A 23,158-nucleotide genomic window follows, 5' to 3' on the forward strand; every position below is an offset into this window, starting at 1 on the left:
CTTTGAAGAGGGCATAAAAATAGAAGAAAAATATTTATAATAGCAAACAATGAAGATCATGTTCACTACTCCTGAAACCTTTACTAGTCCCATGGACTGTGTGCAGAGACAGTACTAAGCAAGAGCGTTTTCAGCAAAATTTTTAGCACTTGCATTTGGAATTAAAACCACAAACAGTACTGATCAACTGCATCAAATATTGACAACTTTCATGAAGTTGTCAAACCAAATGGTTCCTTTGGAAAGTTGGTTTTGCAGAAGTTCCAAGTAGGTGTAAGATGTTGAAATTTGTTTTTAGAACTAGACAAGGATTAGGTAAATTGGAATTATTGGATTCCACACTATATATTTAGACCTACTGTGAGTATATCCCTCCTTTTTATTTTACCTATGGTCATTTTGTGTCTTTTTTGCTAACACAGTCCTACAAAGGATAAATGGATATACTGTTGTTTTGTGAATTACCAGTAATGGTCATTATCAAATCCTCTGAATACTGCATACTAGTATTTAGTGGCAAAGGTACTACAAGGACTCGGATAATTACCAATGTACCTAACAGGTCAGGAACTTAACCTTGAGTCCTTGACTAGTTGTAAATGTTCCAAACAAAGAGAGTCGAACTCTGGTAATAATATTGCATGACATGAGATGCAACACACATTCAGCTCTATTGGTCAAACAACTGGGGCCACAAAAAATTAAAGATCAACAAAAATATGTGTTTGCATATCATTTTTTTACTTTTCAAATATATAGTGTATTATATAATATACAATACGTTGTTCATGTTTTGAGACAAACTATAATATATTCTTCCTTGATTTGGTCTGACAAGATGCAGTTATATAGCTACCAATCTTTTGATTGCAGGATAAGTTCCATTTGGAATTCAAACTTCATCAATGTTTTATTCAGCACTATCATTTAAAAGTTTCTGATCTGACATGTCTGACAAAAAGAGTGAACTTTATAAACGAGGTAGTTAATAAATGCCCTGTGCATTGTGTTGCACATTGAATCTAGCCCTGATAATGTTCATTTTTTCATTAAAATCCTAAAGCAAGATAAATTTGAAGTATACCGGCTGACATAATTTGATTTCACACATAAGTTTTCTAAATAGTTAACTTTTTAAATAAAAAATAGCCAACATCCATTCAAAATAATTTGCTATTTTCACTTACTGCTGAAATAGAGAGGGAAAAATAAAATCAATATACTACAATGTACTTATCTAGCTTTGTATGAATTATCTGTACTCAATTTTATCAGACAATTTTAGACATTTAGAAACTCTGAGAAGAGGAGAAAAAAAAACCAAACAAAACTATCTCATATGGAACCGTCCTGACACAAACATATTGGTAGATAATGATTATAATTTACAAAGAGAAAGACAGATTTGAACATTTATATGGAGTCTATGCATATCATTTTCTATAAAGAAAATAACATATATATATTGCTAACTGATTAAAGATGATACATCACAGAGGTTGCACAGAGTTGATGAATCATAAAACAGAGTACATTTGTAAAACAGAAAAATCAATCAACAATGCAACATATCTATTAATCCTAACATTACCAGGGGGATGTCTCAATTTAAAATGCTCTTTGTCATAAATTTACACAGAGTGCAAAATTATTCAAACTGCTACACATAACTGGCCTGAAAAATGAATACCACCTTATTACAAACATTTAAAAATCCCTCATAATTATTTTTCTCTCTCTTTATGAGCATTGCATCAAGTTCACTATAATATAATTTATTGTGAAATGTACGATGTAGGTAAAATTTTGTATAGCCTTCAACATCCTATAAAAGCCCTTTAATCATATGATGAGAAAAGCAAAGAAATATTAGACCTATCAACAGTATATATGCATCTTCATATCATTTTATATACAGAGGAAAATGGGGGAAATTCCATCACATGCAGTTTTATTATCTTTTATTCTGTTTGCATTATTTGTATAAGGGGAAATGTTTGCCCTCATATTATTTTCCCCTCACAAGTCAGCTAATTTTAAACAGGAGCGGGGGGGGAGGGGGGGGGGTGAAAAGAAGACATGCTATCTCTTAAAGACAGGTATATCTGGGTATATTTAAAAAGGGGCAAAATTGTTTGTGTGAAAGAAAGGAACTGGTGAAATAAAAATAAAATCTGCTGATAAATGGGTTTAGCAGGGGTACTTTTACTTTCAAGTTTTATGCGTTCATTATACATGTACCAGTATTACATTAATTACTAAATATTTTTAAAAAGAAATTAACCAGTTTTTTTACTGTTTAGTCTCATTTTTCCTTCTTCCTATCTTTACTGCAAATTAAAATGATCAAAATTTAAAAATAGTGAATTTAATTGATATACATGTATTCACAGAAGGGGCAAATGATCACAATTGCAAAAAGAAGCCAAAATAGATTTTCAATTTGTTCAGAAAATTTGAAAAACACCAGTAGTAAAACCTGTATGTTACTTAAGGATCTTCCTACTTATTCTCTGAAATAAAACTTTTCAGAAATATAGCACTTTATTGTTGAGAAATTTGATAATAAATTCATTATATTTGACATTTCATCTCAATCTTATATCGTATAATCCTATGTATGTACTCTATCCATTTTGTTAGGGTAAAGTTTTGCAAATTTTCTGATGAGAAAGGTGATATCGTTTTCAACACTACCCAAAAGCTTACGTAGTCCAAGAACATATTTTTGGCATATCTGCGTATTTGAAATTTGCATATAATGAACTTAATGGTTTTACAAAATATAGATGAGTCTTTTTCTCCATAAACACAGGCACAATTTAAAAATATGGCTTTTCGTCTTCAGTTCAGACATGCTAATATTCAACCTTAAAAATATTCCACTCATTTATAAAAAAAAAATTATAAGTCCTACCTATAACCAAGGGATTTGTAAGTTTAAATACAAACTTCTGATATAAAATCTAAAAAAAAAAAAATCTAAAATTTCCCATGGCACAATAGTCTGGATCATTACCTATACATTTCCTTTATAAAATTTTTTGTTTTCAAATACTCTATACTGATTGGCATTTCAAATCTATTTTTTGAACTGATAACATCAGTTTGATATGAAATAAAATCTGACCTACACATAATATCTATGCATTAGACAATATTCTATACAGTGTTTATACATGTATTTTGGATTTTAAATATGTATCACATTTCACAATAGATTCTACACCTCTACACATACTGGATATATAACTTCATGGGTATAAAACTTTCAGTAAACAAAACACAACAAAATGGAAGATGAATACACACATTTGATAAATAAAACAGGTAAAAATATCATAAACTATTTCATATTTACAAAAAATATTAATGTACAATAGAGACAAAATATTTCTAAATATTCTGAACATACACTCATTTGAGGGATTTTTTTTGTAATACATATATATATATATATATGCTTTATTTTAAATAAAGCACATTTACCTTACATATTCTCTCAATAAATCTACAAGATAATAAAAATACTGTAGCAGAAAACACTTATCCTTCACATTAAAGATCCTGGTTGAAATTGTTCATTTTTTAAAAAATTTCTTTGATAACAAAAAATTCTTATCTTTATAATTTTTGTGTCCTGATAAAAACAAAAATCAATACAACATTTCCTGACCAAATTCAAAGATATGTTTAGCGTTTTGTCGTAGTAGAGGCCTTGTGCTGTCGGTACTTTGTCCATCCACGTCAATGTCTAGTAAGGTGGTGTGATGTGTGATATGAGGGGGTGTATGCCCTGGGGATAAACTGGACCGGGTAGAATAATAAGGCGTGTCCAAACTTTCACTTTTTTCTAACCAGTGAGAGGGGGAGTCTTGAGAGTCATTTTGTTGTGGGGTGGGGATTGGGGGAGGGGGTGGAAGGCGAGGCCTATTACGGGGCCCAATGTCTAGAGTCTTTGGTCTCTCTGCATGGGTATCCCCATTTAGATTGATAAATTTCCTCCTTGGGGGTATGGGGGGAGGTGGTTCTGAATCCTCCTGCTGCCGGGAATGGTAGTCCCTGGGAACAACAGGGGGTGGTACATCACTTACATATGGTGGAGGTCTGGGTGGGGCTCCATTGCCCCAGGGGTTATTGACCTCTGGCTGGATGAGATGACTTTGGGAATCAGAATCCAGATAGAAGTTTGAGGTATTTGGGGGAGACTGTTTGTTCTGAGTGTTGTATGATTTGTAGTTGCTAGGGTACTCATCTTCAAACGTGACAGAGTGTCTTTGCAGGTTTCGGGAGGTACGAGGGGTATCATAATTACTGGTACTGCTGTCAGAGGACTGTCTTTTCAGTGTGGTGTGACTTGGAGAACTGGACACTAGCGTACTAGCATTGCTATCGTAAAGTGATCTCCGCTGAACTGTTACATCCGAATCTATTGTACTTGTAGATTGAAAAGTCGAAGAGGTCTGAGAATAATTTGGAATATTCTGTTCCTCAGTAAATCTTATTGGCACATCCAGATTTAAAGCAGGTCTATGACGGACTTGATATCCATGGTACGTATGGTGTGGATACCCTGAAGGAGAGGAAAAATGACTCGAAAGATAATCCTCGCTGTCCAGAAAAGAATCGCGCACTGCTGCGTTGTAAGCGTCCCTGCCTTTCATGACATATGAATCTCGCTTTCTACGATTCTTTGCCTCCTCCTTTGAGGCAAATGGACCAAGAGTTTTAATATCACAACCGGTTACAATCCCAACCATCATGGCTGTTATATTGAACAAAGCAGTCTCTGTTTTACTTTCTGATTTTTTCACAAGTCGCGAAAAATCAGCACTGCAGTATGGAATGTTCCTATTCTTGATTTCTGACAAATCTGTTGGCCACTCATTTTCATCACCATCTGGAAATTCATGAGAAAATAAATCAGTGAACATTCTGAGCAAGGACAATAGTTCTAACAGAAAAACTTTTTTTTTTCTATAAAGACCTGATCATCTTTATCTCCAAAATTTATAACATAATGTGCATTCATACTTTTTTCATTCAAAATTTTACCTTGCAATATATGCTCAATATTACAAACAATCCAACAAAAAATTCTTACAAAGAGAGTTAAGTGCTCCTGAATTGGAATGTCCTAAATTCTTTAGAGATCGTTCTAAGTTTGGAGCACTTTTAGACCAACGTCCATCTGCAAAAATGACTGATGTTCTTTGGTGCCGTTCATTTTTGACAGAACTTGGTCCCCATGTTCGACCCTTCACTCCATCTGCTGGATCTACAAGGGTAAAATGAGGAATTATAATCATGCTTTTAAAATAAAATAAATTCTTGACAATTTGTATAAATTGTGATCATGTCTAATGCAATGATTGAAAACATTATTTATAGATTAAATCTGTTTTGCCATTTTAAATAAAGTTTGAAAGGAAAGAGCAGGTAAAGTATAGTTTTTTATTAAAAATTAATGTCTCATATATGATATTTAGTGAAATATTGATATAAAGTAATTGTTGTCGTCAGTATTTGTTGCATTATAACCATTATAAATAATGACATACATAAGATACAAATAATTATATAAAAATTATGCTTTTCGAAAAAATGCATCAAATATGCTTATCCTTATCCAAGATTTCAAACAATGACAAAGTTTGCTTTACTGGGCACCTTTCTTATCATTACATGTACAACCACTATTACAGAGGTACTTGCAAGCTACTACTTGGGACCTTTTACTTCGTAGGATCTGGCCTGGGGGCCATAAAACTTAGATGAGCTCACTTTTGATATCAGTTTCACTTTTTCCAAAGGAATTAATAGTGGATAAGTGAGACTGAGATCAAAAAAGAGCTTGTCGAAGTTTTATGGCCCCCAGGCCTGCAGTACTGAAATATTTATGACAGATAATATTTCAAAGAAATTGTCAAATACTTTTTAAAGTTATTGCCCTCTAATATGCACAAAGGACTATTACATGCTATTGTCCAAAACATGTAGACCGAAATTGTCAGAAATATTTGCCCTTCCAGCTTTTACACAGCATACTTATAAATTACCTGGGTATTAACCTATAAATATTGCTCTCTACACCACGAACATAGAAATAATTACAAGCTTAGCCAGCAATGCTTACATGTTCTAGCAATCTGGCCTGAAGATCCAAACTCTTTTTAGCTTATATACTATTATCCTCTACCCAAGTCAGCAAAACTTATGTTTCTTGCCGAATCGGAGAGCAATATTAGCACAACATTGCCTTTTGCCCTATACAAAAACCTTTCATTATCCCACAGAAAGCAATTGTAATATTAGACAAGCTATTGCCTCCTGGGCTGCCCATACATCTATACTTACAATCTATTGCTCCTGCTCTGTCTATATCCTGAAACTTACAGGACATTGTCCCCTGCCCTGTACATATATTGATACTTTGAAGCTATTGTCCCCTGCCCTCTCCATACACTTATACTTACAAGGTATTGCCCCCCTGCCCTGTCTTACAAACTATTGCCCCCTGCCCTGTCCATATGCTGACACTTACAAGCTATTGCCCCCTGCCCTGTCCATATGCTGACACTTACAAGCTATTGCCCCCTGCCCTGTCCATATGCTGACACTTACAAGCTATTGCCCCCTGCCCTGTCCATATGCTGACACTTACAAGCTATTGCCCCCAGCCCTGTCTTGCAAGTTATTGCCCCCTGCCCTGTCCACACACTGATACTTACAAGCTATTGCCCTCAGTCTGGATGGAGTGTATGTTGGAGACTGAGGTGGGCTGTCAGGACTTGACGGATTATGATTTGTAACCGGAACTGGAACTTCATGCTTCACTGTGATGTTGTGTCGAAAATCTGTATCAAGTATCAACAGAATTGTACTCACACAAAATATTACACAAATAAAACCACAAATGATATTCCCAACTTTGTTTACAAACATTTACTGCATAGCTTATATCTATTTAAGATTCCAGATACCATTTAAAAAATTTCTGCTAAATTCAATGAAGAAGAATAATAAATTTTAAATCAACTAAAAGAATCTGGAATTCTTATTACCGGAAGGTTCGCTGATTGAAGAGCCACCAGACTTGAGGAGTTTAAGGCGGCTCTTTTTAAACTTCCCCTTCCTGGTCCTGGGCTTGGGGTTGCCCATGATTTGCTGAAGAATCATGATATTTAGTTCTCTCTCTACCAGTTCTATCTCTCTTTCTTTTAACTCCTGTTCTCTCTTATACAGGAATTCCTCCACCTTCTTCTGTTTCAGGGCTTCTTTTGTGAGCTCTTCCTCCCTACTCCTTAATTCCTACAACACAAACACAAAAGGTAAGCTTATCTGTCAATTATATACCAAATTTACGTTTATGTTTTTACCAGTTTGTCCATTCCAAACACTGTCTCAGATATCTAGGGATGAATTTACCTAAAATATATAAAGTATAGAATTTTTTGTTGAAAGGGAAAATTTATTTAAAAATTAACTGGTAGACTTTTGAAGGTAATAAATCCTATAGAAATAATAAAGATAATTCAGTCAAAACAAAAAATATTTAGGGGTTCTGCTTTATAAACAATTGTTTAGAAATCTTCTATATCAAAGTTAAAATTTCATTAAATGAAAAAAAAAACCCACCTGAACATAAATTACTAGCTCAAAACCATTACCAATAGAAATCCAATTATTGTTTTGCTCTGTTTGCTTTAATTTTTGCAGCATTTCTTTTTTTTTAATATACTTTAAATATATCTCTATACATCTTTATTATGCATTAAACAAAATTAAGACTTGGTACATGAACTTCAAAGTTAACACTTTACATGTAAGCAAATTGTACTGCCATCAAGAATGTCATAATTTCTAAATATGAAATGAAAAAAAAAGTTGCATCAAACTGTTAGCCTTGGTGACCAAATTTTATCGGAACATACATATTGACAAAGGAAATGATGATCCTATTTGATTAGAAATGATCGACACCCACTATGTTAACATAGGAAATCCTGATCTTGATAAACAAATTGAAACAACATTCTTTTATATTAAAAAAAAATCAAGTACATATCACACACCTTTTTTACCTTACTCCAGGTTTATATGAATAAAAAAATAATTTTCCATTAGTGAAATGAGGAGGAAGAGGTCCATATACCTGTGTCATTAAACACCTGGATAATTAAGCAGTAGGTATCCAAATTAACCAGATTGGCCAGAAACTTGCATATCAGCTAATAAACATTCTCAGGGAATTTCATATATGGTTAGAATAAAGTATATGTATGTAATTAAAATCTGATAAAAAGCAATGAATGGTTCATTGACCCTATATACAATTAGAATATTCATATAGCAATCATCCGACTATTTTGAATAAAGGGACATATTAAATGCACATGTTCAATATGCATAAGGCATTAAAAGTAATTTTATTTGAAATAAGTTAACCCTAATTCTTCAATCTATATTTCACAAAAATTTGAATAATTATGAAGCCCAGAATGAATTCATAAACAGACCTTAATCTGAATAATTTAATTAGCATACTGCATAATGAAGGGAAAAAAAACAACATAGAAGTGAAATGCAGGATATTTGGAGCCAGTGCAAGCCCTGATATTGAAATCAGTGATCTGTGGTCATAACATGTCTACAGTAAACATAAAAGGGGGCAATGTATTGCTATCTCTATCTGGTCTATCTACTGACATTGACATGAGATAGAAATAAAATATCAATTTACTTTATTTGTTACTTCTCAGCACAAAGAGCCCACACAGATTCATCTTAACTTAAAAAAAATATTTACATAAATACAAAAAAGAAGATTCAATGAACTTTCATACGCTCCTGTCCTATAATTTATTGAACCAGGGAGTATAAAAAAATGCATTTTAATAAGCATCCTTCTTTTCGTTTTGTTTGTCTCAGCAAAAATGGAGAGTTGACATGAAAAACATCCTGGATTTGAGGTGATTAATCAATGAAGAGTCTTAAGTCTGTTTTTCCTCTGTGAAACCTCTGCCTTCTTCTAACACCCCATTCTGTGTGTTCTAGTTACATTATTCATAACCTATTGTTTTTAGAGCCTTACTTTTTATTGATTGTCATTACTATCTGACTTTTTGGTATTTTCATCCCCTGCTAGCTTTCGTACCTCAATATATTACTGGTACTTTTATTTCCATAAACATCAGTTAATTACTATTACATCAATTTTAATTGGGTTTTGGTATATATTTATACATGAATTCAATTTATAATCTTTACACCCAATGACAGAGCATAGCTTCTTTCTTGTATTAGCTATGTTCCATAATACATGTACAAAATACTGCCCAAAATAACCGAAGAATGTTTTTGCAAGTGTAAGTAACCCTGACCTGAATCACATCTATTATTTGAGACCAAAATATAGGGTAACTACTAGGCTATATAATTATATATAAAATATAAATTATAATATTTCAATCCCCCCAGTTTACATACAGTAATCATTTCAGAATAAATACATGTACTGAGCTTATTTGCTATTTTGAATCAAAGAGGGAAAAGTAATTTAACATATTGTCAGTGAAAACATCCTTTTATTTGATTTTCTTTAATTTTAGTTTAAAAATGGGTTATTTAGAAAAGTAGAAGACTAATTAAACTACCAATATCCTGAAAACAGAGATATTTCCTTATACAAAATAAGGTTTCTCCTATTCAGTGACCATTTATCCGTTAGATATTCCTAGTACTTGCAGTATGTTGGTATTCTAATGAACCCATTGAACCTCTCTGCCATAAGATGTTTACACATCTACAAGCAGGGAATTCGACTCTTGAAATTTGATGCTGATTATTTGATTCAATTAAAGCCGCCTCAAGTACAAAACTATGCACTCCAAATATAAATAGAACCCTTAAATCACCTCCTCATCTTCAGTTATATCATAACTACCAGAAGGATTTTTTAATCAAGTAAAATTTTTTATAGAACCTGTGTTCAGTTTGATACCTTACTTTGTACATTATTCATTCATAAGGGAGGTTACTGTATAAAAGTAAGAATTAAAAGTCAATGACATTCTAGATTATTTTTTTCTGAATGTTTTAAAAATTGTGGAAATAATTTTGAACTATTTAGGGTACATAAACTTAATTCTCTGGTTCTCAGGTCAATTTTCTCCAAATCAGATGTGGGTGAAAAGAATAAAATAGCTAAATCATAAATAGAAACCTAATGATGTTTTACTACGGTTCTGATAGCTGACAGGGGTACACGTCTTCTCTTTACTGAAGATATGGAAAGGGACAACATGCATTTGACAGCAACCATATTACACTAAAATTTTATTGTTTGTTGTGTACAACCTCCCAAGATCAAACTCAGCAGACTGAATCCTTATTTGATGTAAAGGAATAGTAAATGACTGTCAATACCTATGTTTACATCTAATATTTCAAATGCATTGCAAATGAAAGTCAAACTGGGGCCTGATGAAGTGAACACTCTACCACTTGGCTACCGTGAGGGGTCCACTATTATGAGCTTGAATAATATATACATGGTGTGTCAAAGTGTTGCCCTTTAGGTTGAAAACTTAACATGGAGAGAAACACACATTTACAGCCAGTTTTTAATATTTGGTACTCTACTGGAAGATAATCTCCCTTTTAACACTCTGAGTTACCTTTTCCTTACTCCTCAGCTCATTAAACATTTCCTCAATTTCCTGCCTCCAGTCCTCTTGCATAGTGTGGAAGCTTTCTTGAGGGGTGGTCATAAATGGCGAGGTGGAAATTTCATCCAACCGGCGAAGGATTTCTGCGAAAGTGGGTCTCTGATGAGACTCCTGATGCCAGCAATCTAGATAGTGAACAAAATATTGAAATGATTTGCTTTTGTTCATGTTGCAAACACAATATTCTCAATATTAAATTGAATGCATACAAACTACCTCCAACTTTGTATGCAATTAATAAAATATGGGTAAAATTAAAAGTGTGAAATGAGAGACAGCAATGAAAAACATAGAAATTAACTTCCAAAATCTATTAATTAGTCATTCATCCACTAAATGTAAGAGTTATATCCAAAATCTGAAGTTTGAAAGTGTTCATTTGATGCATCATCCAAGCAAGTTTTGGTCTTGATAGGACTTGAAGTTACACTGGAATAAGTCTGTTCAAAACACTTTCACTCATCTGGAAAATATAGCTCAAATCTAGCATCTGAAGCAAATCTGCTAGTGTGCATCCCTTGATCCATCATCCATGAAAGTTTAGTTCAGATACGCCTGACAAATTCTTGGTAACAGACCTGCTCAAAAACTTTAACCTGCTCACCCAGCTGGAAAATGTAGGTCAAATCCAATATCTGAAGAAATCTGCTCGTTTGCAAGGTGCATCCCTTGATGCATGAGCGATGCAAATTTGGATCAGGTGGGCAATACAGTTTCTTAGAAATGGACCTACTCCTAAAACTTTAATCTGGTAACTCATTTGGAAAATTTAGGTCAAATCCTGTATCCAAAGCAACTCTAGTAGTGTTTCTATAAATGTACATGTATCTTTAATGCAAAGTTTCTTAGCATAGGGCTTTTATGCACTTTAGAATGAACCTGCTTCAAGACCCTTAACCTGGGAAGACATCAAAATTGACGCCGATGTTGGGGTGTTACAAAAGATCTCCCAAATTTTATTGAGGTGAACATAAACTTCAGAGACAAACTGACAAACCAAACACACAAAATTTTAAGTCGAGCTCTCACCTGACATGAGTTGTGCGAAAAGGCCTGGACATGTGGAAGGAATAGGAAGGGTCAGCTTGTTGACAGCAACTCCATAGGCTACCCCCAGAGCATCTATCCCCTTATAGGGGGTCTCTCCTGTCAACAGTTCCCACAGAACAACACCATAACTGAAACATATGTAGAGAAAGATTTAACATTACATAAAATCACAATGTAAATTGTATGGTTAAATAAACTAAGTTAAAACTTCACAAGATCTGTCAAATGACTTTGATATAATCTGTTAATTCCCTTTGCTGTATCCCATCCATTAAAGTTTTTCAAAGGTCGGTCAACCCCAGTCAAGGTCAAAGGGTAAAAATTAATGCTCCCCATTGAAAGTCTTGTCACAAAAAATATACATGTACATATGAAATATGAATGCCATGTTCAAAAGTTATGGTCATAAAGGTTGTTTTTTTGAAAGTAAATTGATCTAAAAAGTCAAGGTCAAGAGATCAAAAATGTTGTTGCCAAAAGAAATGCCTTGTCAAAAAGGAATAGAACTGTGAAATTGAAAGCCCTAGCAACAACCATTCCAATGTAATGGCCAAGGTTTTATTTTTTTCAAAACTAGGTCAAACTCAAAAGTCACAGCCAGAGGGTAAAATTGTTGATACCAAAGAGAAGCTCACAAGGAATGAACCTGTGAAATTCAAAAGTCTTATCACCAACCCCTCTAAAGTGGATAAAGTTTTTCAAAAGTGGGTCAAACTCAAGGTCAATGGGTCAAATTTGTTGGTACTCAAGAAAAGTATTTTTTTGCAAGATATATACAAGTGAAAATTGACAGCTCTAAAACACAACCATTCAAAAGATTAGGCCAAGGTTAATGTAATATGGTAGAACTTTGCAAAAGTATATCAAATTTCAAGGCAAAGAGGTCAAATGTGATGGTAGTATGGTACCCAAAGAAAGGTCTTGTCTCAAGAAATATACCAGTAAAATGTAAAGCCATAGATCCAACCAATAAATATTTATGGGCAAACTTCCGAAGTTTTTCTCAGTGACTTTAATTAGCAATTAAAGTTTATGTATGCTATCAAAGATAGATGGTTACAACATATAATGTTCAATAATGTGCTTTAATTTTATTTTGTCAAAACAAGATCATTAAAACTTTGCAATGTAGGTAAATAACCTTTAATTAACTATAAACTTGTAAAATGTCGTGATACTGCAAGCATTTGACACCTGATATTTACCGGGTTTTTATTTTTAGAGTGCACAATAAAGACTTGTATAAAATAAATAAAGTGGTGTCTTTTTATGAAGTGCTTGTTACAAAACAAGCTAGAGATCTTTGCCCTTCAGTTTCTTTGTATAGTCAGGACCCACACTCCACCCCAACCAAACAGGTGATATCGTCTGACAAGGCAAGGTATCTAGTAAAGAAGCCCTCTAGGATTAAAACCCACATTCACGATTTTCAAACACTGGCCTATTGTGCTGAGAGTGTTTCTAAACAGACAGAAGTAGGATGGGTAAAAATCTTATAAAACTCCTACTTTTTCCTAGTTGTCATATTTGTTGAAAAATGTATATTTTGATCTTTGCAAGATTCTCCTAGGATCTAAAATTTTATTCCTATTACCATATTTGTATTCCTGACAATAATAAATTTCATGACGTCAAGGCACACACAAACATGTATTTTTAAGTGCTTTGTGGTTTTCTGACATGATAAATTTTCTTATAGACCATCAAACATCCGTATCTCTTTACATGGAAAAATTAATGAATGATCCATTCTATTTTTACATGAAAAATTGTGATCATTGACTTTAAAGATCATTTCCATTACTGTAAAGCATCAATCATAATTATCATTTTATGTATATATTATGCATATCTCTTCATCTCTATCCAAAAAGACTATATTTTTAACAGAGTATTTCAGTAGCTTAGTAGGGTCCAGTATGTAATGATAAAAAATTCACAAGGACTGTGTGTGTGTTTGTGTGCAGGGAGGGGAGGGGGGGCTAGTAAGAATGTGGTGGTATACACTTCTAGACATGTTTTGGGGATGTGAGAAATGAATAGGGCCATCCTTAAAAAAATGTTTGTTTGGAATTGCCGCCTGGGGGTTTTCAGACCCAGGAGGGAGGGAGGGATTTTATTTTATTTTATTTTACAAATTGAAGCTAAATGATAAAAAAAATAAAATCTCAATGAACAGTGGTAATTTCCATTTATTATCCTCCTTCTTTTATTTAATTAATATTATTTGGTCCGATTTTGAAAAAAAAGATATACACAGAACGGTACTCAAATATTAATCTCATTTAGAAGTTAAGTTCTGTTCATTTATTAATAGTTAAGTTTCAGCATCAAACTTCTAGTTTATTTTGAGAAATCTTTATTAAACAATAATTTTATCAGTCTATTTCGTAGTATTTCTCTTTGAAATTTACCCCTTTGTTAAGACAATGCATGCAATCAGTTTGAACCACACAAAATTTCTTAGGAATACTTGGGATGTTTTGTGGACTGTGTGTGTGTTTGTGTGCATACTGACAGACAACATTTTTCCTTTAGTATTTGGGATAAAATGTTTCTGATCCATGTAATTTTTTAAGTGGGAACTGAACGATCTTTTTTTTTCAACACGGACTTAAATTATCAAGTTCGATGTGCAATCTATTACAATAGTTCTTTCTAGGTATCGATGTATCATTCCATTTAATTTTTCATTCACCTTTTATTTTTATAGAGATGCATAAATGTTCTGCTCTTCAACACAACGCTTGAATGTTTCCAACATACACTTCGCCACCTATAATTGCTACATCATAAATACTATGAAGAAAGCGGATGTTGTTAAATTAATGTGAGCTCAAACCCGACTTTTAAAAGCTATTTCCACAAACAAACTAACTTGTAATAAACAATGTAAGACGATAAAACCATAAAAAAATATTTTCAATATTTTGCCAATAAAATTTTTTGAGCGGGGGGTATTTTAATGAGGCGGGCGGCAATTCCAAACAAACTATAATTTTATTTTGGCCTAGATAGCAATATATCTATGGGACATCCCCAGATTAGGGACTAGGACTTACCTCCAGACATCACTGTTTTTGGAGTAGGTGGAGGTTTTTATGACCTCAGGGGCCATCCATGCGTAGGTCCCCGCCGCACTCATCCTGGTTGTCTTGGAAACCTCTCGGGCCAAGCCAAAGTCTGTGATCTTGAGGGTTTTGTTTTGCAGGTTATCATTTTCAATCTTCTCCTTTAATAAGACTGTAAAAAAAATATTTACATTCTTATCAACATCAATTCAACTATAATAATTTGAAAATATTTATCAAAATCTATTATTCTACAATGACCTGTGTCACCCGCTTTTGGTTTTGAATGATATATATTCAGGATCAAAACACACAAAAAATTAGGAATGTTATTATATGATTTCCCTGTTTATGAGCATATTATTATGCTAGATCATTTTTGAAGGAATACTCAACATCTTTAGGGAAACCTCACAGTATAAACAACACTATGTCAAAATTGAAAGTTAAAAAAAGCAATAGCAAATTTAATAAAAATAGATGAATAAACAAAATCTTCAAATGATCGATTAAATATTTTTTGTCAAAACCACAAGAACAATTCCAGTTATTCAGCTTTAGATGCAAATCAATGAATGAAAAAAAAACTTCAACCGCAATTCTGTCATTCCTATCACAAAGCAAATAAAGCAAATATTTGGCAGGGTAACCTCTTCCATGTAGGTAAAATATTTTGATGAAATGTGACAAAGAATAATTACGAATAACATGTGTCTACTTCTATTCTATCTTAGTTTGACGTAAAAATAGTGTTTGAACTTCCGATTTATCTGTTTGCAATGGGGTGCTGATCACTATGATTGAGATAAGAGATTGCATGGCCAATTAGAGAGACACTTGAACCCATAATTCAAATACTTCAGATATCTTCCAGAATTCTTTAAAACGTTTACATTGAACATCCAAAAAAAAAATTTAAATAAATAAAAATAAAACAATGAAGCATATCATCTGCAAAAAAGGTGCATAATCAATCCACTTTTATGATATTTAAGTGAAATGAAAAATTGATATTACGTCATTCTCTGTCAGATCTAGTTCTGACCCACATTTGCGTAAAATTGAAGCTAAATATATTCACAACTATCCAATGACTCACTTAAATCTCCAATTAATGAAACTTCTCTCGCATTAAAATGCAAAGTGTTTTCCTCTATCATACCATATAAGTACAAACGCAAGGATTCGGAGCAGTAAATTTCTCATATTCACTTGACAAATATGCAAGGAATACTCTTAATCAACAGATGTGTACCAAAAATATTGGAAGGTCGCGAAAGTTTTGACACACGATACACTGAAGCAATTAATTTCCATGGTCAGTCATTTTTCCTTCCAATTCCACACATTTCTGTACAATGATTTGGTGCTGCATAATCAGTGTCATTTGATATGCTTGTATACCTTAAATTTACTTAAAAATACCTTGAACTGATTTTAGAAGACAGAAGTCAACTGCATGTAAATTGAACAATTTAGTGTTCTTTCTGTATGGAACATAGACCTTTTTGGGGGGGTGGGGGCTCTATATAAAACTGTATGAAAGTAGAGGGTGATTTTTTTTTTGTATAATCTCTTGTAAAATCATCTAACTGTAGTAATAAGAATGCAAATTGTCAAGAGGTCCAGGAGCCACAGTGCTCACCTGCCTGCTCTTCTAATGGAAATGAAAAAAAAAATCTTGGATTATGTTCCTTTCAAAGAGGATATGGCACTTTTCAATAATCTTAAAGTGCCTTCATCCAAAGATGCTTCTTTCAAGTTAAGTTGAAATCAGTCAAAAAAGATAAAAATGTGGGAAGTTTACAATAACAATGACACAATGGTGATGAGAGACAAACTGAAAAATTTTGATCATGATCTTAAATGAGCTCACTTTGATCTCAGTCTCACCTATCCTCTATATATGTAAGAGTGAGACTGAGATCAAGAGTGAGCTACTCCAATTTTTATGGTCCCATGCCAGAAAAACTCATTTGAGCTCAGGCTGCTGCTCAGCTTTATAAAATTTGATAATGTTGACGTTTAAGGTATTTTAAAAAGATATCCAGAGTTCATTGGAATAGATGTTCATTAAAGTGGGAAATATAATTTTAAATTTTGCAAAAATCGGGCAATTCTTAGTTTTTAAGCTACGTTTGGTCAAAGGAAAACCAAAAACTATTACATCATATGTATTTTGTATAGAAGGTCAAGGTCACATTCTGATAAAAGCATTAATTCATTTCTTATTCATATAGCATAAAACCCTGGAAAACCCAAACATTTAATCTTTTAACTATTAATAATATATTTATTTATGAGCTCTTATCATATTTACCCTGAAGCATTATGACAGTGTGTGCCAAGTTCATTTGCATCACTGTGTATGGACCCTTAGAACCCAGTAATAAAGAACTGCATTGTTTGGTCTGTCAGAACACAGATGAAAAACCAAATGCCCTTTATCTGTAGGGATCTTGTTTAACTTGATGGGGTTTGAAGAAACTCAGCAGTCCTAAAATTAATGACAATCCTTATACATTTGTACCAGGCAGCAATAATACTACTGAACCTCTTAAAACTGTGAGATCAGCAGCAACTGAATACTGTGTTCAACATAACCAAATAAAGGTTGTAATGTCTCAAAAATAAAATTTACAATTGATTGAGGTACAAGGATCAGTAAATTCAACAAAGTAAATGTCAGATAAAAATCTTAACACCCAGGAATAAAGTGTAATTAATAAATGATACAATCAATACATCGACCATCATCTAAAGAGAGTGATGTTGTGACATCCTTACTAGATATCAAGGCTGTGCACCATTTATTTACCTATCCTAACATCTCAAAATTATCCTCCCCAGTCCCCATCCCCTCCCCCTTTTTCAATATCATTTAAGGAACAGATTGTATGGTACCATCAAAGAAAAGAAGCAGACTTACTTTGCTTATAACTTAACTGATCAGATCAAGTGCATTCATAATCTCCTCATAAAAAAATATCTAATATCATCAGTTTTCAACTACTGAAGTATAAAATTTTGAAAAATTCTCCAAGTATTGATTCAACAAGGCCTAAACAAGCTTTTGTTTTTCCTTTCTGTAATAAAGGGGGAGGGGGGGGGGGGGGACTGGGTGATTTAGCTTAACCTTCTTGATTCAGAATCTACAATACGATCAATATGCAGCACCGAAAGTCTGGCACAAGTTCTCATTAAATCGGGATCATCCAAAAAGCAAATATTGACACAATCAACACCACCTGACCATTGTCCAGTTAAAAGATCAGCCCACAGTCTTACCCAACAGTGAAAAGAATAAAAGTACATTCACCACAATGAAATCAAAACAAGACAAAATCTTATCATTTCATAACTGATCCCCACCTCTATCTCATTTGTCAACAGATCATATTAGACCCAAGTATTTACACCTCTGACATGATAACCGAGTCTTTAGAGATGATCATTGGAAAACGAGTGCAGACTACTTCAGCCTTATCGGCGGACATCAGAGAGTCTTTGCCAACAGAAAAGCAGCCCCTATCTTTACTTTTTAAACCCAATGCTGACACGGTGTTGACCCACATTTGTCAAGAAGGATACAAACTTAAGCCCAATACACACATACAGAACCAGTTTGCTTGAGATTTTGTTCAGACACCACTTTGTACCATAGATATGTATTTTTGTTAAAATGTGCCAGTCTGCATGCTTAAATGGAAGTTGACAATCTTCACAAATCATTTATTGGATACAGATGACCTGGGATTTCTTTTTTTCTCTGCATGTTGTTTTGAAGCAGAAACAATTTTTTTTCCTATAAAAAGACATTTCTGAATTTCCACTGAGGTGTCTCCAGTGAATATATACATGCATGTCACCAGTAAGGGTGTCATTTCACAAACTGTGACCCTCATTATACAAAGGAATACAAAATCGGATGTAAAAAATATTTAAAATGTCTGTTGAAACACATTTAATAGGGTAAAAAAAAAAAGATTATTTTAAACAAACACATGAACAATATACCTGTTCATGCATATGTATGTCTTATTTTTCTTTTTAAAGGTTCTGTATGCCATAAAATGGTGAGATAAAAATACATGTGCCGCTTAAGTTTCTAAATTGGGCTCTTATTCTAGTGCTTGTAAACACTGAAGAAGGTTAAAGGAAGTACATAGAGCCATTAAATGTCTCAAATTATTTTGATAGTTCATCTGCCCCTCTTTCAGTTGCCAACAAGAAACCAAACAGTCCAGCATCTACGTCAATTTATTTTAAAAATTATGCAACTAGAAAGGATGTCAAGCAATATTACGTGGTAGGTCCTCTTACATGGAGGAAAACAATGGCAGAAAAATTGTTTTGATGGCTGTGAAATGATAAGTGGACAAGACCGATGATCTTCTTGCATCCATAAACATAACACTAGTCAAGGGCATCTTGTACAATATTATGTAGCTCTTACAGGGATCAGACTTATATTCAATGGGTTATAGAGGCATCATTATACAATGCAATGTTTGTGAAACAAGCCTAAGTGGTTTAGCAAAGGTTTACCTTATCATCAAAGAGCTCAGTTAAACACAAATTGAATTCAAGATTTTCTACAAAAAGCATGGCAGTCTACACAGTCAAACATACCTTACGCACACATATATAGGAAACACTGCCAGTAAGCAAAAGTAAGAACTAACTTTAGTCTAATTACTACATGCTCCAAGACATGTTCTTGCTCATGTACATGTATGTATACGACTATACTCATGTATACAGGGAAATTTTTGCACTTGTTTTACTTTCACACACTTTGCCCTACTCATACTCACAGATGGGTGAGTTTTAAAATTGGGTGAATTCAGAGACACATCATATGAAACTAAATATGTCTTTATGTACAGTTATTCCCTTTTGCCTTATAATATTCAAAGAAGAAAGATGTCTATATTACATTTAAACTTCTGCAATATCAATCTGTATCCATAACCATCACTTTGCAAAGTTCAAAATTTAGAAATTCTTTATTAATTAAAATTAAATTTCAAATTATGAGAATTTGAATAAATATATTATTAGTAATATAAAATTATGGATAAAGAGCCAGAAGAAAAAGGCATAGCTTTTCTATTTCACAAGCTTCCCCATTATTTTAGACCTATACATGCAGCATTGCAGATGGGAAAAAAAAAACACCTATTACATGAAAAATATGCTGAAAATTTCTTTATTCTCCCATCTGTAAATTTTATTGGCATGCCGTAAACAACACTTGTCTAAAAACCTCCAGATATATGCCATCGCGGTACATCATGATAGTTTTACATCAATATTCTGGCAATAGAACTGAGATTTGCTGCTCCCTTTTTTTTATTATGTCTGGGGCAAGATTAAGTTGGGTGCCAAGTCTTAATTGTGCTGGAGTTGACATCTCTTTTTAGCATATCTCTCAAATGTCTCTCAGATGATTACTTTTGTCACTGTGAAATCACTTATTTCCAGGGAGGGAGGGAGGGGGGCGAGTAATTTTTTACGCTTTGGTTGTGAGCAGATGCCCATAAAGTATCATACTTAACCAACAACCATAAAAACAAACATTTTTCCCTCTTAATCAAAGAAGAAAACTGACAAAAATAAGGGATTTTACAATTGTAATAAAATTATTGTTTAACCAAATCTTAAAGTCTTGGGTTAATAAAACACACCTCTTGCAAATGAAAATGCATTCTTTCAATTGCTTGAATGTCCTTCTGAGATAAGGGTATCAAAACTTTCAGGTACAATGTAGTCATATCTGATCTGTACAAATATTGACTGACAAAGATATTGTAAAGTACATATAAAACTTCAAAATGCATCTTTAATTTCAATCTGTTTTTATTGGTCCAAAATAAGGATGGGTAATAAGACTCATTTAAAGGTGTTGGGGTACATACATCTACTATACCCATCGGATTTTCCAAAGAAGATAAAGACACCTGCTGACATGATAGTCAGACCATCTTCAAATCTGACCTACTAAATCAAAGCCCAGATTAGAATCAATCATGTTCTCTTTAAAATTGATATACATTGTACACCCACAAAAGAGTTGAATAGACCCGGAACTGCCTCGGAAATTTAATCCGACGTTCACCCAAGGTCCACTAAACCTAACGAGAGGCCCAGGTAAAACCCCTGCTAATTTTCTGATTCTGTGGCCGTATATTTATCATTAGCGTATAAAGCAGGACACCTGCAATTTTAAAACTCTGTTTCACAATTATAATATCAGACAAAATATATCTTTATTTTCAGTGTCACAGCGTGACGCCCAGATATAATTTTACGTAATTGTTAACACATTGTGTATAAATGATGCGTAATGCAGTGATGATCTTAGAAAACAGTGCATGGGTCTTTTTGAGTCATGGATGCTGTCTACATCTAACATAGAGAACAAGAGCTCAGATGATAGAGATCCTGACATGAAATACATGTACTCCCCGTGATCTTCATGATAACACATTTAATGTGAGCTCTCACTATCTGAATTAAAGATATAGGAAAACAAACAATGTTGTAAAATGAAAGACAAATCAAGATTTTATTACTCGATAAGGAATATAGGAAGTAAAAAAAATTATTTTACTGCATTCCATTAACCTGGTTAATACAGTTATGGGAGAGATCTTTATCTCACCATACTACTTTCATATTATTATCAATTATTTTACAGCCTTTAAAATATGAATGTATCAAAAAATAATTTCAATAGCTTAAGTCTGTATCCGGTCATAATCCCATATATAAAGAAAAAAATATTTTCATTAATTTTTTTTTTTACAGACTTAACTTTTAACTTTGTAACATACAACTGTCATCCATACAGTCCTACCATATTTTCAAGACCATAACACAAACAATATGCCATATAAGCTCAAAATTACCCAGTAGATTGAAATTAGAAAGCACAAAGACATACTAAATATGTAAAATAGGATGCCTGCATTTTTGCTTTTTGAAGTAAACATACAGTATATTTTTCCTACATAAAGATCATTTCTACTGTTAATAGGTAGGGGTAGGTGAAATGGAAAGGGGGGTCTGATATGACTTTGAATTTCACCATAGTTTCACTTCCAACTTAAACAGAATACAAATTGTAGTAAATGCATGTTATTTGTATGCATTTATCATTTCTATTGCGAAATTAGCACAGTCAATTCCATTTAACATTTCCAAGATCTTTCAAGTTCACAATATTTTTTAAGAATTAAAAAAAAACCACTGCACAATGCACATGGATGGCAAAAGAACTGTTCATTTATATATATGTAATATGCAGCACATTCCTCTACTTAATCAAAAGCAATACTTTTTTAATAAAGACAATCAATTCAAATTCAGTGTAAGGGTGGGTCAGACAATCCCCCACACTGTACAGTAAACAAGGAAAGAGAACGCCTCCATAGCAAGAGAAACAACCAGAAGTGTAATTAAGTCTGACACAGAGAGCCCAATTTCCCCCCACGATTCCAGGGGAGCGAGGCAGAAGAACCGAGTTTCTCCCTCCTTCACATCTAAACGATTTTGTGTGCTCAGTGTGTAAACCTCCCCATTCCCTCTTTCTCTTTCTGTTGCCTCTTCTTGTTACTATTTTTATCTCCCATCTTTCCTGAGATTGTTTAACACAGTTTCCTTGTTATTGTGAAGAGGATAAAAAAATCTACTACTTCACTACCAAGGTCATACTAGACCTGTAAGTGTCTCAATTGTATATGAAGTTAATCCATTTCCAGCTTCTTTGATTATATGTGCTTACTCTATGTTTATACTATAAAGACTCAGGACATAGTAATTGCTCTTTTAACTTAAAAATTGATAACAATAAAGCCTGGTCACACACAGTAAAGAGTCACTTAAATTTTTTTTTTTTAGACTAAATCAAGGTCAACTGACTTAAAAAAAAAAAATTTAATAATTCCCCTACTTGTGAAATAACTGTACATTGAATAATCATTATATGGAGCCTGATGTTGCAGAGATAATTTTGCATCACTTGCCAATTTGAAGGTTAAAGGTCAAGGTCAACTTCAGGGGGGGGGGGTGTTACTTTGAAACATCTTTTTTAAAACACATGAAAGGAGCTAAATATACTCCTAGTACCCTTTTGAAAGTTTTTTTTTTTTGTATTTACTAAGTTCAAGGTCAAGGTCTCTTCTTCCATCTCATTTTTTAACAGACACACACAACTTTCGACATTTTCTCGATATCATTTATAATGAAAAATTAAACATAAACATGATAAATTCCAAACCATTTCAAGTTAGGTTGGATTCA

At 33.3% G+C, this 23,158-nt stretch overlaps 1 protein-coding gene across 1 annotated transcript in view; it reads right to left on the bottom strand.

Moving 5' to 3' along the window:
* Nucleotides 1-720: 720 nt before the first annotated feature.
* Nucleotides 721-23,158, bottom strand: part of LOC134281085 (mitogen-activated protein kinase kinase kinase 11-like) — a 28,031-nt gene continuing 5,593 nt past the window's right edge. Inside the window, exons 2-8 of the mRNA XM_062763549.1 lie at nt 14,843-15,023; nt 11,760-11,908; nt 10,680-10,855; nt 7,065-7,311; nt 6,732-6,857; nt 5,105-5,278; nt 721-4,900 (exon numbers count right to left, since the gene is read on the bottom strand). Coding sequence (XP_062619533.1) covers nt 3,657-4,900; nt 5,105-5,278; nt 6,732-6,857; nt 7,065-7,311; nt 10,680-10,855; nt 11,760-11,908; nt 14,843-15,023 — 2,297 coding nt within the window. The 3' untranslated portion in view covers nt 721-3,656. The remainder of the gene's footprint in view (nt 4,901-5,104; nt 5,279-6,731; nt 6,858-7,064; nt 7,312-10,679; nt 10,856-11,759; nt 11,909-14,842; nt 15,024-23,158) is intronic.

This window comes from Saccostrea cucullata, unplaced genomic scaffold, assembly GCF_032062105.1.
Source record: "Saccostrea cucullata isolate Sc308-1 unplaced genomic scaffold, CSIRO_AGI_Scuc_v1 ctg5794, whole genome shotgun sequence".
In the NCBI taxonomy this organism is placed as follows: Eukaryota; Metazoa; Mollusca; class Bivalvia; order Ostreida; family Ostreidae; genus Saccostrea; species Saccostrea cuccullata.